General features: G+C 38.9%; 1 protein-coding gene across 1 annotated transcript; it reads left to right on the forward strand.

The window, feature by feature from the left end:
• The first annotated feature begins 872 nt into the window (after positions 1-872).
• On the forward strand, positions 873-16,042 carry zgc:63863 (uncharacterized protein LOC393372 homolog). The gene is made up of 10 exons (XM_034705148.1): positions 873-1,116; positions 2,819-2,873; positions 3,790-3,920; positions 4,009-4,089; positions 5,130-5,316; positions 5,421-5,522; positions 7,803-7,944; positions 8,600-8,784; positions 10,382-10,491; positions 12,345-16,042. Exons 1-10 carry the CDS (start codon positions 1,047-1,049, stop codon positions 12,509-12,511), a joined length of 1,230 nt encoding a protein of 409 aa, XP_034561039.1. The 5' UTR covers positions 873-1,046; the 3' UTR covers positions 12,512-16,042.
• Positions 16,043-16,513: the final 471 nt, after the last annotated feature.

Consider the following 16,513-nt stretch of genomic DNA (forward strand, 5'->3'; position numbering starts at 1 on the left):
GGACACTGATGTCCATAATATGTAATTTGTTGTTATTCTTTACATTTTAATGTGCCTAATAAAGTTGTAATTCACTTAACACTTGCCCAACTCAAGCGTCTATTAGTAAAAACAAGAGAAAATGTAGAATATGTAACTGTCACAAATAATATATCATACTTTTGTGGCGTAAAATAAAACATTCAGCCCACTCACATTTCATCAAGATCTGCCCAGAGCATAAATATTTTAAAGGCAAACTCAAGACCTACCTTTTTAGTCTTGCTTTTAACTAAGTTTTATTTTTATTCTTAATAGTTGTATCTATTTATTTATTTATTTATTTATTATCTACTTCAAATTTAGTCACTTTTATTCTACTTTATTTATGTATGTTCTTATTTATTTATTTTAAGTCTAGCATCTTAAGTTCTTTAAATGGTTTAATATTCTAGTGTTTTATTATCTTAGAAATGTATTTTACTTTGGTGATTTTAATTTCCTGTTTTGAGTTTTAACATCTTATTTTACCTCCAGTTTTTCCTCATTAAGATATCATGAGAGCGTTTCCTCAGTTCGTTCAGAAACTTCTTTTTATTTTTTTATTTTATTTTTTATTGTTTTTATTAATACTGTTGCATATTGTGTTCTTAACCTTAGGATTGTGGGGTGAGTTTGGGGTCGGGATCTTTTTCTTAATTTATTCTATTTGAAGTTGTTTTTATGTACAGCACTTTGTGTTACAATGTCATTGTATGAAAAGCGCTTTATAAATAAAGTCTGATTGATTGATTGAGCCAAAAAACTACAATCAAGTTAGTTTGCAGCGAGTTCTACTGGCAGCCAATGGAATTCGTGCACTGTGTCACGTGTCTGTTCTGACCAATTGCAGTGCAGCGGTGCCATGCCGGTTAGGTTGTCTGGCTCCAGGACAGCTGTTGAGAAGAACGTTCACATATAGCCACATAGTATCAATATTTTTACCTGTAAAGAGTAACATTTTAATGAGTTTGTCAGCCTATGGAACTTGACAGAGTTTGGGCTTCGGTTGATGGTTTATAAAGGGGATGAAAAGGCTCAAGAGGAAGAAACAAAAAGCAGGAGTTGTGGTGAATGGGACTGTATCTGTCTCAAGAGGTGAGTTAACCAACAGATAGCTAACAAGGTAGCGTACACGAAACATACACTGGAGATAAATATAGACGAGTCGTACAACACTTATCATACATGCAAACCTAGCCTGAAAGTTGACATGTAAACCATTGCAAGTGTAGATAACAGGTAGACACATGTCCTGCTGGTGTATGTGGCGAATACCAGCGAACTTAATGCTCTTACATCAGCCAGCTGTCACAAACTAAAGCAGAAAATACGAATCACGAGTTCTGCACAGTGTTTCTCACCTTTTTAACCCTCAGTTTTCTATTTGTTTACACTGTATCTTTCCAAGTAAACTGAAACTACTTTCTGCCAGGGGGTGCTTGCGTGGCAGCATGTCAGCCAACTTGGACACTATGGAAAGTAGCCAGACAAAGGAATATGGGCATGATTTCATGAGCTGTGACAAACAAAACAGAACATAACAGACAAGAAAAACTGCTTTTAGTCATGACATCACTTCATAGTACTTGTTAAACCCTTTTTGCTATTCAGACAGTTAAAATGCAATCCCTGCAATGCATTTACATAACTTAAATCTATGAGAAAACTATGATCAGATATATATTCATTTCAGTGGTAATGTTAACACATGTTAGATATTTAATTGGGATAGATAGATAGATAGATAGATAGATAGATAGATAGATAGATAGATAGATAGATAGATAGATAGATATACTTTATTTCAGACCCATAGGTCCATATCAGCACAAGAGTAATATAAAAGACTAAAAATAATTAAAATAAATGTCCAGCAAGAAATTAAAAATCATATTTTTGCAGTTTAAGATTAAAGCATAAAAAGGCATTTGTTCCAATGTTTCCAAAAGCAAGAATAATACTGTGTGTCACTTAATGTGGGCTGAGTGAGCTGCCTTAAAATTTCATTTTCTGAATCAGCTAAGCGATACGTACATTTTTACATCAAATGTCTCAGTACAGCATGAAATATAGGGACATTGTTTGATACAAACATACAACGTGCACTGGTCCATCTTCGTAGTTTAAGGACAATTTAATATGCATCATTATATGCTGCCTGAAGCTTTTTTACTTTAGCTCTACTGTAACTGCACCACAAATGGGCAGTATAAAGAGGAGTACAGTAAGCTCTAAAAAGCTCTGTTTTAACATTATCTGTGCACATTGGAAATTTACCTGCCAGCATATTAGCCTGTGCATACAGTTTGCAGCACTGTCGCTGCAGATCGTCATCATCACAGAAGTCATTTCTGATAATGTACCCCAGATATTTGACTTTGTCCACTACACTAAGCACTTGATCAGAGATACAGAAAGAAGGAAAGCTTTGCTTCTGATCATCCTTGGCTTTCACAATCATTAGTTAAAAGTATTAGAAAATACAGATTAAATAATGATTTTTTTCTGTAGAAGCAATATGATCAGTTGTTTCATCAAACACTCAACAGTCATGTAAAACAAAAAATCTGTCCTAATCAAATTGTGTACATATGGTTTGTCTTTGTTTCTAGCATTTCATTTTCAGTCTCTATTTATAGCTCTATATGATCATTCGCCTTCTCATGTCTACCTTTACTGATCTCTCTCTTTGCACACCCTCTGTAATGTCTCAATTCCTCTTTGTACTCTTTACTTATCTCTCCCTGTCTTTCTTTTGCCTCTCAAATTTTTCTTTCAACCTCTCCTTTTTTTACAGAACCAGATTGTGGAAAGAAACAGAAGTTGGGTGAGATCCACCAGGCTCTGATCAGGTGAGAAAACAAATAACCAGAGACTTGTGCTCGCTAAGTTTCTTTCTCCTTATTCTGATTTGAATAACACGAGAAGGACGTATTGATTTTGTGATAATGCATGTTCAAGAAACACTGAAGTTCTGCTATACAAAAATAAAAATCCGAAGTCTCAATTAGCACTAAAGCAGGTTTTTTTTCCCCTACTGGGAATGCCTCACTTTCTGTTGATCCCTGTTCCACAATTAGATGGTCTGCATTTTTTCACAGGCAGGTCCATAGACCTTCACCACTCTGTACTGAGCTAATTTCACACATGAAGATTGCTCACATGTACCCAGAGGGATAGCGTGATGAGGATCATGAAGACTTTAGTGACAGGAGGCACATGGGACTTGATGTAATGGCACAGGGAAGTTCATGCCGAATTTAGCAGGCAGATTTAATGATTTAAAGTGACACATGAAAGCAAAACAACAGTCTTCTTTGTCCTTTCAGCTTAGACATGTGAACACACATCATGTACAATGATTTAATTCCCAGCCATCCAAAAAAGGGTAATTCCCAAAAGGCAACTGGACTTGGTTCTTGAAGACTCTTATTCTGAAGGCTACCTCAGTTTGCATCTTTACACTCAGAGTGAACACATTTCGTGTCAAGTTTTGTACTGAAGAAACTTTTCTGATGAGAGGTGAGATGTCTTAAAATACCGTTATATCAGGCTTAAAGGTTTTGCGTCTTATACAAGTATGCACAACATCACTGCACTAGAAATCATTCAATGAGACTTGAATTCCTCATTTGAGTTAGTTTGTACTTCAATAGCTAATTTTATATGGCAAGTCTTACTTATTTTGAGAGCAGTTCTGGTTACAAAAGAGTTTTTTATGCCATGTGAGCGGACCGAACATTACCAATTTCCTCCTTGAACGCACAGTGACCCGGTGGACATTGAGACCCTGAGGAAGGCAGCAGCCGGTAAAGGAGGTCTGCTCACTGATGAACTTAGGAGGAAAGTCTGGCCCAAACTACTGAATATCAACGTGTATGAACTACCACATAAACCTGGTGAGTGGTGATGGATTCTAATATGTGCCGGTTTGATGTATAGCACTTAATAATATTACTAACTTATAACTAAATCCTTCTGTTGCAGGTCGAGATGTGAGGGAGAACCACAAGGACTACAACCAAGTAGTCCTGGATGTCAGGAGGTCCATGAAGCGCTTCCCTAAAGGTCTGGGCTTATGTGTGTGTGTTTTATCTTTCAGGATAGCAGCATAGCTCACAGTGCCTTTTATCAAAGTCTACCCCGCACTTACAGCAACATACAGATATGTGATAGGTTTAATAATTAATGAAATGAATAAAAGCTGCACCGGAGAAGGTTCTTATGTCACAAAGGAGGGCCGTTGTTGTCAGCCAGAATCAAATGATGGGAAAGAAATAGAGGCAAGTCAACCATCTAATGGAGAGGCAACAGATTTAGAGCCCAGTGAATTGTTGTAAAAACTTCTCTGCCAAAAGGAGGCAAAAGCTGAAATATTTTGTAAAAAAAAACTAAAATGAGAAAGAAAAAAAGTGCAGTGATTTTCTAGTTTTGTTAATGGTTGTCTGTTTTCCCAAGCTGCATCAGAATAGCAGATTTAGATATGTTTCCTCTGTAAGAGTGCAAGAAAAGTCTGAATGATAACTGTGAAAAATTCTTGTTTGGCCTTGTGGTGAAGTCCTGCGCCCCACACACACAGAGGCCATGGTCCTCAAGCTGGTGGCACAGGGTCGATTCCAACCAGTAGCTCCCTTTCCGCATGCCACTCCCTGCTCTCTCTTTTTCAGTTTCCTGTTCTGTCTACTGTCCTATCCTCTCTGAATGAAGGAATAAAAGCCCCAAAATATAACTTAAAACAAATCTAAGTTCTTTTTCAAAAATCAGAGGGTGTTTTAAAGAATATGGTCTTGTGTATGTGTATTAGTAATGAAGTAGGATTGCCCTTTTGGCAGCTGAACTGGTTGTTTAATGCATAGGTGCTGTGTAAAGCTCTGATAATTAGTAGTTTGATAAAAATCAGACTTAGCTCACACACAGACATTTCCCCTTGTTAGTTTTAGGATTTGTTGTTTTGATAGCATATTTTTACATTAACATGTATTGCAAGACAAAGTATCCTAAACAACAGCACACACTGATATGTCCAAATGTCCTGCTGGGTTTTTATCAAAGAGAGAGAGAGATTGTATTTAATTGTATGAATGTGCTGATTCTTGGCACCCTCTCAGGTATGCCATCGGCAGAGAGAGCCGTGCTTCAGGAGCAGCTGATAGACATCATACTGGAGGTTCTGAGACGAAACCCTCAGCTCCATTACTACCAAGGCTACCACGACGTGGCCGTCTCTCTGCTGCTGGTGGTCGGGGAGCGGATGGCCATTGCCCTGCTGGAAACACTGTCGAACTTCCATCTCAGGTTCTTTATTTATTGTGTCATGTAATCAGCTTAAAGTCACAACCGTCTTGTTTTAATTGATCCAATTAACCCATCTAATGTTTGTTAATCTTCTCTGTCTATAGGGATTTCATGGATCCAACCATGGACAGCACCAAACACATATTAAACTACCTGATGCCTATTTTGGAACAGGTTGATACAGAACTACATGACTTCATGATCAGGTACACCAATTTGATGCTTGTACTCACTTATTACCATCTCTTAAATCAGTGACTTTGGACCTCATGTGATGTGGGTAACCTCCACTAGAGGGCGTTAAAGTGTTGATCTTCACATGCCATCTTCTCAGGGGAGGCCCTTGAGAGTGTTTGGTTTTAGAGTTAGAACTCTGTTGGAAAAGCCTCAGTAATGGTCTCATTGGGGAGTTTTAGTATCAGATGGTCGGGCAGCTGTTTCAGAGGCTTTTCTGTCCCACAGAGGTGTGCAAAACATTTACCTTTATTTGTAAGGTTTAATTAGCCAGAAAATGACTCCTGATCTTTTTTGCAGCTTATTGAAGCAAACATAAAACAGCCTTTTAGGAAACAACCTGCCACTGAAATTTGATATTAGGAGTGTGGCTTTAAAGCTGCACGTGCAATACCTTTGCTGTCTTGGTGTTTGCAGTGCTGTGAAGCTGCATATCTGCAAACAACACATCTCCACACTAATAATAATGGAACTTAGAATTCAGACATTGTACTTGCAGAGACATCAGGGGAAACAACACCCCACTTCAAAGTTTGGAATGCTCTCTTCCGCCTCCCCTAACCTCCCTTCTCATCTTAACCTCCTCTTATTATTCCCCTTTCCTTTCCCTCCTGCTCCCACATATCTTTTGTTCCTTTATGTTCTCTCTCTCCCATTTCATTTTTATGTCCCTCTCATCATACATGTTCCCTGCCCTTTGCTCCCTTTCTTTACCCCTCCCCCATCCATCACTCCCACTGGCTTCCTTTCACTCCTCTCTCTTTCTCTCTTCCTCTTGTACTTATCCTTCTTCCTCCCTGAATGGTCCTATCCAATATTTATCAGCAACTGCTAAGAGTATCCAATTTACTGGAGACTCTGTCAAAAATAACCGCCTATTTCTGTCAGCACAACACACATCAAAGACAGACAGGGAGGAGAGGAGGAGAGTTTGAACAATGTGTGAATGCAAAAAGAAAATGTTTCCCTTAAGACCAAGAAGGCCAAATTTTCAGCAACTGATGTGATTATGGGTAAATCTGCAGCCACGAGATTTCATGATGCTTTGATGAAGCCAGACAAGTCAGTGTTCAGTGTTGAAAACAGGGACAGTACAACTCTGCTTGTGCAAACAGTTGCAAGATGTTTTCAGTGGTTCTTGAGATGCTTTAGAGAAAATAGCCGTAGTTATATCATTACAGTTATCTGTGGTCAGGTGGATTTTTAAGGGAAAAGCTGTGGTGCAAACTGATTTAAGGCTTGTCTGATAGTTTGAACAGCAGAAGATGTTCTTTTAGAAAGTCCAGAAACATTTTGGCGATCATTCAAAGCTGAGGATATCTCAAAGTCTGTTTAGGTCATTAATTTTTACACTCTGTATCTTGTGCCTAAAATCAATACAGCATATTATACAGTAGGGATGTAATGATACTCTCAACTCGGGATTCAATTCAATAGAAATTGCCATGTTGATGTATTCGAATGCTACACAAACAAAGAAACACTAACTCCAAATACATTCCAAAGATAAAAACAAATACATAATTCAAATCTGATCTATTAAAAAGAATAAAGTAATAAAAGAGCAATAAACAAGGGACAAAACAATGAACCTTCAGAAGATTAAAACCTTCAAAATGGCCTAAAGTGCAAGATCCAAAGTGTTTAGGAGAAGGACAGCTCAGGGGTATGTACTGTTCTGAAATCTGGTTGTTGTTTTAATGCTTCTCAGTCTTTTATGAGAGAGGACAAAGATAAAGTGGCGGTCAATCTTTAAGATCTCAAGGCCTTTCGTTTGTAGCCAGGCCTTGTAGATTTCTGCCAAGGATGAGACCTCAAACCTGGTGATGTTTGATGCTTTTCGCACCACTTTGTTCAGCTGCCTCCCTGCAAGAGATTCATAATGCTATGTTCACAATTTGTTTTTCAAGGTATAGTAATCTAGGTAATGTTCAAGCACAAGAGAGGATATGTCACATTCAACTGATGTTTCTATGCTTTTATTTTGCCTTCTACTATCTTACCTCTGAGTAACTTAATTTATATTTTGGTAACATATGTACTTTTATTTTGAAAGGTACGTTTGCTAGATCGTTAAGCGACATCAAAATACATCTCTTCTTGAAATTATTATGTTTTTGGCTGAGATAGTCATAAAGAGAGATGGTTGATACCAGCTGGGCTTTTCTAGACCAGTAAAGCTTGAATGAAAATGACACGGGTAACATTTAAAGCACGTGCTTCATTTTGTCTCTTCACATCCCATCTGATAGAGCCGAGGTCGGAACCATCTTCGCGCTGTCCTGGCTCATCACCTGGTTCGGCCATGTGCTGTCGGAGTTCAAACACACTCTAAGACTGTATGACTTCTTCCTGGCCTCACACCCGCTGATGCCCATCTACCTCGCTGCTACGGTAAGAAGGAAGCGAGCAGGAAATGAACGACAGGCGAGGGTGACTTTTGTTCCGTTTGGCCTGGATGTTCGCACATGAATACAGACTGCAACACACATAGACTCTTGCACACAATGAGCCAGGGAACTGTGAGGTGGCCTGACTAGTTAATTAGATACCTCCTAATGAACAGATGAGAGAGAAAGAGGGAGTGATAAAAGAGAGGGAAGAGACAGCATCTGGAAACAGGATGACAAGAAGCGGACTGATGTTTGTAATCTGTCTCTTTGTCCATCTTAGTCAAAGACAATATTTGATTTTGTGCGTTCACATGTTTCATATTTAAGGTGAGTATTTCAATATCAGGAGGATTTTTTAAACTGATGTGTTTCCTGCATGTTAATTAGAGTGTACATTTAGCTTGTTTGTATGAGAGGATGTGTGTGTTTGTGTGATTGTGAAGGGGCTGGGCAAAGGGAGAGTTCTGTTTGAAGTGTGAGAAACAACAAAGCAGAATGTAGTTCATGTTTCCTCCAAGGCTGAGTGCAGAGCACAGCAGGGGACGTTTAACTCTTCATCTGCCTGCTCGCTCTGTTTCTTCAGCGTCACTGAAACTGCTCAGTGTACAGTTTGCTATATGTAACTAGTGTTAAAGCCCTCTTGTCCTCCTCCTCAGATTGTGTTGCACAGAGAGAAGGAGGTGAAGCAGACAGAGTGTGACATGGCCATGGTCCACCACCTCCTCTCCCGCATCCCACAGGATCTCCCGTACGAACTTCTGATTGGCCAGGCCCAGGATCTGTTCGACCAGTATCCTCCATCCCTGCTGGCCAAGAGGGCAGCCCTGCAGTCTCGCAAGAGGTGAGGGGACAACAGCTGACACAGAAAATGTTCAATCACTAAAATTGACTTAAACTGTCAAATGAAAACACTAAGGAGAAACATTTAAAAAATTAATGTTTATTTGATGCATTCACATGTTTGAATAAGGTTCATTAACCTAAGTCCTAATCATAATTATGTACAGTTTATTCCTGTTGAGATTTTCTTTGTTTAAATCAAACATCTGGGGATAAAATGTAAAACCTGTTGTATTATTTACATATATTAACTTCTTGCATTGCCAAGCAAGTTTGCAAGACATAAGCACATTTCTTAAAAAATAATGGGGGCGGTCAAATGCTAATTTATTTCTGTCTTATTTAATCACTGCAATTCAATAGTAGATCGCTCTTTCAATTCAAGGTTTAAAATTCCATTATTTTGCTGAGTTAACTTGTCACCCATTTAGGAAAGTTTTTTTTTTTTTAGTTAACTTCTTTGATTTGGTGTCATCGACAGGACTGTAGCAATTCCCACACTCCATAATAGAACTCTTCCGGCTATTTGCGATATGTTTCCCAGTCTGATTTATTTGTTTGCCTTGTAGGTGGTAGCTCAAACTTAAAGTTCTTTGGTGATATTTAAATTCTGTGTGACACAAAGTTCATATTACTTTATCTTATAACCATTAAAGGAATCAGTGTTTTTATTTTTCATCAGGGCAGCAGCAGGAAGTCAGTTGGTGGCCTAACTATGGTGTGCCAAAAGGGACAAAATAACATGCAATTGAAAAAAAAAAAGCATTGATTTCCAGCCTTAATTGCTAAACGCTAGCAGCCCTAAAAATAACTAAACTAATGCAACTGTTTCTCAATATTATATCTCTGTTTTACACCTGTTATTGTGTAACTAAGGAAGCTTGGACACATAAATCTTACTGAGATTCAACCTTGTAGGAAAGCATGTGACAAAAACTTGACTTAGGATAGATCATATCAAATGTCTGTCATACAAAAGTGCATCACATGAAAAAATATGCAGATGCTGCATGAGGACTCAAGTTGGTTTGATGCAATTCCATCAGCTACCATCAGGGTGTGCTCTAAAAGCACAACCAGGCAAAGTGGCACTGTGAACACTCAGGACATTTGGCGTGTGTGCCTGTGCGTGTAACCATGCATGTGACCATTTCTCAATATTTTTTATGATTGAGAAGGAAACATTTGATACATAGCTGCTCTCTTTTTGTGTTTAAAGTCTCTCCACCAGTGATCCGCTCTCTGTTAGTGTCCTTCAGTTTTACTCACAACCATTGTTTAGTAGAGGAGGTGACATCACTGACACGAGGCCTTGACTGACTCATCCTGAAAGATACTACTGCCTCACAATGCATCACTCCCATAACTTTGATACAGTACATACAAGAGCTACTGAGTTAAATATCGATCATATAGACTCTAACTTTTCGCCTCACTGTCTTCATCCATCCGCCAGTCCTCTTCTTCATGTAATCCCAAACCATCAACGATTCACCTTTGCCCTGACTTTGTCCTCCACCCTCAACTAACAACCTCTCCCTTCCCTCCATCCTCTCTCTGTTTCTCCATCCTCTTCTCCCTCTGTTTTCTCCCCCCAGTCTGTCCATCAGCACCTTCAAGGCATTTCAGCTCTCCACCCTCCACCAGAGGCCCGACTCTGTTCTCCAACGACTCACCAAGGCCCAGGGCTCCACTGCCTCCAGACACGGTAAAAATAGTTACATTAATCTTATTAGTGACCCTGAAGAAGGGCTCTGCGTGCACAAGCCGTACAGAAAACTGAATTCTCGCTTGATACTCTCTGAAGTTGCTGTTAAATTGATTGTGAGTGTAAGATTGTCAAACCATACATTGCAATCTGCCCATCAAATGAGTTTGACGGGTCATCATATCTAAAATTCTTCAGAACAAGGTAACTGTGAATCTGCCATCTCCCCAAACACTGCTTTCCTTTGGGCCAATCAATAACAAGTAAACAATAGATGCAGTTCCCCCTTTAGACCAATCAAATGCATATTTAAACATGCCACAACAGAACAAAGAGATGCTTTATTCCTGTAGGTTTTATGAAAATCTGATCAGCAGCATCTGACATTGACTGCGATGTACTGGCAAACAAAAATACTCTGTAACATTCCCCTCAGGCCAAACAGTGTCTTATTAAAACTGATGCACATCATCCCTGCAGTTTCATCACAATTCATTTAGGAGCATCCAAAATGAAAATCATAACGGACAGAGAGACTGTGATCTAAAGCACATCATGATTTCACCATGGCAGAAAAGGAAAGGGGTTAATAGTCATTGTGGATATGACTCAAAACTGAACTCTTAACAAAAACTGAGCAGTGGTTACAGAAGACCCACCTGGGAGTGAAAATCAGGAAATTACAGTAAAACAGACAAAGTTTCATCAGCAGTTTATGCACTCTGAGTTGGTAAAAAACTATAAATAACTTAAACCAGCTTTTTTTCCAGCACATCCAAACTTTGGTGTTGAGGAATCATTAGAGCTCAGTTACTTTAACACCATTGTTTTAAGTCTGTTAGCGATGCATCTTGGCCTCTTTTACTCAGCCTTCTCGTGGTGGGACTGTTACACCTCTGTTACACTGGCTGTATAAATGGTATGAAGGCTGAATCGGCAGCAGCAGCAGAGACGAAAGAACATCAGAGTAAGAAGGCAAAAATGTCTAGATTTAATAGAAGTGTGTGTACAGGAAAAACTTGCACTCTTTGCTCACAAGTCACACCTTATTTGCTTCAGGAAACTGCGATTGTCAAGTTGCATCCTCAAGTGTTCTTCCAAAGTAGGCCACCATACAAGAATATCTGATTTTTGCAATTGATAGTGTGTTTAGTTATCAGTTTTTATCATAATTATATTGCTAAGACAATTGTTGCTCCCTACTCAGGAAAAACAGCCTCATAGCTGAGTGCACATACAGTCATAACAAGCCCGTGGGTGGGAGTTTGATAGAGACTGATAAGCGTGGTAACCTATCGTTATGTTTGCACTAATTAAAAGCAAGGCGAGAGTGTATAAAACAATCATGCAAAGTGAGTCAACTCCATCAGAAATATATTATAAATCAATAAAATATGACAAGCTGCAGGTTAGACTTAAATAAGTAGTTGTTGTTTTGGCTAGTTGTAAAATGTCTGGTTGAATCCTCACATTAGCAGAGCTGTAATGAATAGAAGAGGTTTTTTAAAGGATAATGAATATTAACTGCAGCCAGTGGTCAGTGGCATTTATAACTATTTGAGCATCTAGTGAATGAATGAAGAACACTTCCTGGTAAATATAATGGAGCAGGACTGGCTTTGTAACACATAACTTACTATTGTGCGTTAAAGGTTTTGGCCCGTCCTGTTCTACCCAGTGTTTGACATCCTTCGACCCCTTTTTGTTTTTAATCCCAGTCACAAATTTCCGCCTGCTCCCTCTTTGGTTAAGCTTCCAGCACTTTGAATCCACTTGACCCTTTCATGTGTCTGCTCCTCACGGTCTGACCCCCCTCCCTCCTTGTTCTGTGCTCATGTCCTCCCGACACTCAGGCTTGGAAGCAGATTTGCCCCGGGACCGAGGCCTGCTGTGGGGGAAGGGGAACAGGATGGTGAAGATGGCGGTGTGGGGGCTGTCGGCCACGCTCGGGGCAGCTGTATTTGCTGTGGCTCAGACGGCTATGGACTGGGGACCTGACGTGTTGCTACAACTGTTCTGACCAGGCAGGGGGAATTTAGTGTGTTAGAAACACACACACACTGACGCACAGTGACAGCAGAAACAAACCTGCTCTTCAGATGGATTATACAGAAGAAACCATACAGACACAAAGGCTTGAAGACTTGAAGCGACTCATTGAAGTCTCTCCTGTTGAGAGGAAAGCTGGAGGTCAGTTATCTTAGTGCCAAACAGGTTGTTGCTATTCAACCTCAGTGAACATATGTTAACTACCAGTCAGCCTCAGGATGTGTTGTATGTTTCTGAGCACATATCAAAGACTTCATATCACATGAGGGCATTCATGGGTATCCCAACAGGCCAACCTTGTTTGATTAACTTTACAAAAAAAAGCCCTTAGCAATGGGCTGTCAAATCAAAAAAAGTCACAAGAGACACAAACTAACTACAAAGAGATGCAGAATGACATCAAAGTGACATAATACCAACAAAGAGACATGAAACAACTACAAAGATTGCAAATGTGTCTACAAGGAGATGCAAAATGTCAGCAAAGAGACACAAACTAACTTCAAAGAGATGCAAAATGATATCAAAGAGACATACAATGTCAACAAAGAAACATGAAACAACCACAAAGATTGCAAAATTATCTACAAAGAGATGCACAATAAGATCAAAGAGATGTGAATTAACTACCAAAAACACATAAAATAACCACAGAAAGATGGGAAACTACAATTAAGAGATGCAATCTCACCAAAACAACACATTAGAAAGAGACAAAAATTGCTATAAATGCAAATCAATCACAATTTGAAACAAAGGATCACATATGAAATGCAAAAAACTAAAAAAGACAAAAAAAAACTTTTACAGAGATGCAAATTGACCAGAAAGAGGCATTAAACAGAATCAATTTCTAGCAAGGAAGGAAACCATAAACACATCATGCTTCTTTTAGGCAGCTGTGCACTTTTATCACTGACGTAACATTTTGCATGTGCCTCCTACTTTTCCTGTTTGATGATTATTTTGCTGATATCTCGCTTTTTAGCCTGTCGTGCTTGTTTTGCTGCATTTCCGTTGACGCTGTTTAAGTACATTTGTTAGTTCAGCAGCCATATCTGAGAGCCAAAAGTGCCCATAGCCAGCAAGATGACACATGAATACAAATTATTAAAGAGTAGTGTTTTTTTTTTTTTGCTGAAAGCTTCCACTAGTGAGGAAAGAAGAGGAGCTGGAGAGAAAAGGGAAAGATGGGGGGAGGGGGGGTGGTCAATTTTTAGATTTTGCCTGTGAGACTCTGGTAACAATTGCTTTACTCCAGGTTTCAGTAGAGTTTGACACACTTAACAAGCTGTTGCAGCTCCACTATGTGAGCAAAATGCAGGACGCAGCACTCAATGCAAGCAGTGTTTTCTGAACTGATACTTTTTGCTGCGGGTATTTGGAAAACGCGCTCTTTTACTTTATTATTTTAATACTTTTAGAAGCACTTTTCTGAATGTTGTGGCCCACGACTGCTGAATGAATTTGGGGGAGACACCAGTACTTTTGAGTTTTTTAAATATTTAGTAGGTTTGCGCCAACATCCACCCTGAATGCTCTGTAAGAGAACTCAAGTCCGTGCACCCAGTTTTTCTTCCACATCTTGTTTTGCGTCAGCATTTTGAGTAACTTAAATATAGAATTTCAAGGCTACAACTTAGGGACATTTAGACAGATAATTTCAACTAACGCCATGAGAAAAACAGGTTGCCTCTTTATTTTTAGAAAATATCTGCATCTTTAAAGGCCCCATGCAAACCTAGCGTGGTCTCACAACCAGAGAAGTAAATATTAATAACACAGGCTGTTTCCACCTGAGGCACATGCATAGGTACAGAGCACAGGGCTTCTCCAAACAGCAATGCATGCTCTAGTTGTTGACTCATATTCTGAAACATTTATCAGCTTGTACCGGCAAAGCTAAGCTGCAGCATCTGTAAACACAGCTTCACTAGAGTCACCACACTCTCTCTTCCTCTGTCGTCAGGTTTACAGTCAATGTGTCACCTCTGTGCTCAGCTGAATGAAAACTTTACCCTGTTGATATTACATGCTTTGTTAGCATAGGAATTCAACTGGTTTGGATTTGTTACGTGTGACACTGGAGTAAAAAAATTATAGTGCTAATTCAGAAAGTCACATTTAAAGCCTTGGGGCAAACTTGGAAGATTGCAGAGCTGAGCAGTTATCAAACAAGTAAATCAATCCATCATTCTAATAAGTGGTTATTTTAAGGCTGTTTTCCCAAAACATCACTCGCTATAACAGTGATAGGTGATAATCAGTCACTTTATTAAACAGTCAATAAATCAATCAAAGTCCTGTAGCTCAGGTAATTGGCTGTCTTTATTGTCAGTTAGCATAGACATCCAGACAGTCAACTAGCTGTTGGGGATGTTTGAAAATGTTTCTCTTTTTATCTTGTAAAAAAACATTATTTTGGGTATTAACTGTGTGATATTGTACGTGAGTGTGTGCATGTGTGTGTGAGACAGAGAGAAAGTTGGATAATGTTCTCTTTATTATTTTCTTTGGTCTTTCCAGGCATTATCTGTTTAATTGTATTTTTAGGTTTTGGTGCTGCTGTGGCCTTTAATGTAAAAAAAAGTCAGAAGTATGGTTATTTATTTAAAGAGCAACAATCTGATTGGCTATTTATTAAACATTTAAACACATACCTGATCTGTATGAATGTGTATTTGAAAATAATCTAAGGTATGAGATAAGTGATCACCAGTCTGGTGATCAGTGCTTTAAAACAGGGTTCTGTTTTTTCTGCATATAGAATGTGAACCCAGTCAGATTTGGGTCCGACTACAAGTAACAGGAGCAGAGAGATATTTTTGGACGATACATGTAATTGTTTTTTCACATAGAATTGGGTGAACACTATATACCAATCTCATTTCTGTACAACTGTGGTCAATTGTATGCTGCTGCTTAGCTAAATTGACTTGCTTGAAAACTTGAAAAAGGGTGAAATTGATAGCCTGACTCTAAGTACAACAGGAGCCCCTACCAGCAAGGTACACTCATTTAACTGTTACTTGTTGCATTATTTAAATCATGTAGATAATCAAATGTTTGAACAATCATTTGTAGTTTTTATGACAGTTACCGGCATTTAGTGGGCTCATGGGAACGGAAAGCAACAGCAGAGACTTCAGGAAGTTACCTTGGTGGGTGGGATAGATCTTATAATCTAACTTTATTTTAAAACATCTAATATACAAGCATTTTTTTCCAAAGTGTTAAACTGTTTCTTTAAATATTTGTCTCACATGCAAGCTCAGTTTTTATACATAATTATAATAAAAGAAAATGCGAAAGGGAACATTTACTGCCATATGGTGCATGACTAGCGTTGATGTGCATCCTGCTGTTATTATATAACAGCTCATTCTGCAGTGAAGTTAATTCTGTTAACATGGGCTTTAGTTTTACATTTATTGTATGTAATCATGCATTTTATGTTTGAAAAATGTTTTATTAATTAACAAACAACCTTATTTGCATGTAATCTTTGTTGCTTACACTTGATCAACTGCCTTAGACGTGAATATGCACGAAGGAAGCTTTTAAAAAGGGTTTATGATCTTCAAACAAAGTCAAGATTGTGCTGTTCTGTTATATTATTTGTGCCATCTAGAGTTAGACGCACACGCACACGCACACGCACACGCACACACACACACACACACACACACACACACACACACACACACACACACACACACACACACACACACACACACACACACACACACATGAAGAGAGTGGAGAAGGTTGGTGCCAGATCATAATGAGGATTTAATTTCTGCCCCTGGCTCTGGGCATGCTCAAGACAGTTTCTCCTTGTCTTCCCATTTTTTTTCTCACATTCACACTCAAACACCTACAACAACACCTGCACAGGTCCCAGTCTGGCACAGGCTTTTGATGAAAAATTATTAAAGCATGATAGTTAGTTTAAATTAAACAAGCCAAGATG

The sequence above is a fragment of the Notolabrus celidotus genome, chromosome 16 (genome assembly GCF_009762535.1).
Source record: "Notolabrus celidotus isolate fNotCel1 chromosome 16, fNotCel1.pri, whole genome shotgun sequence".
Classification (NCBI taxonomy): Eukaryota; Metazoa; Chordata; class Actinopteri; order Labriformes; family Labridae; genus Notolabrus; species Notolabrus celidotus.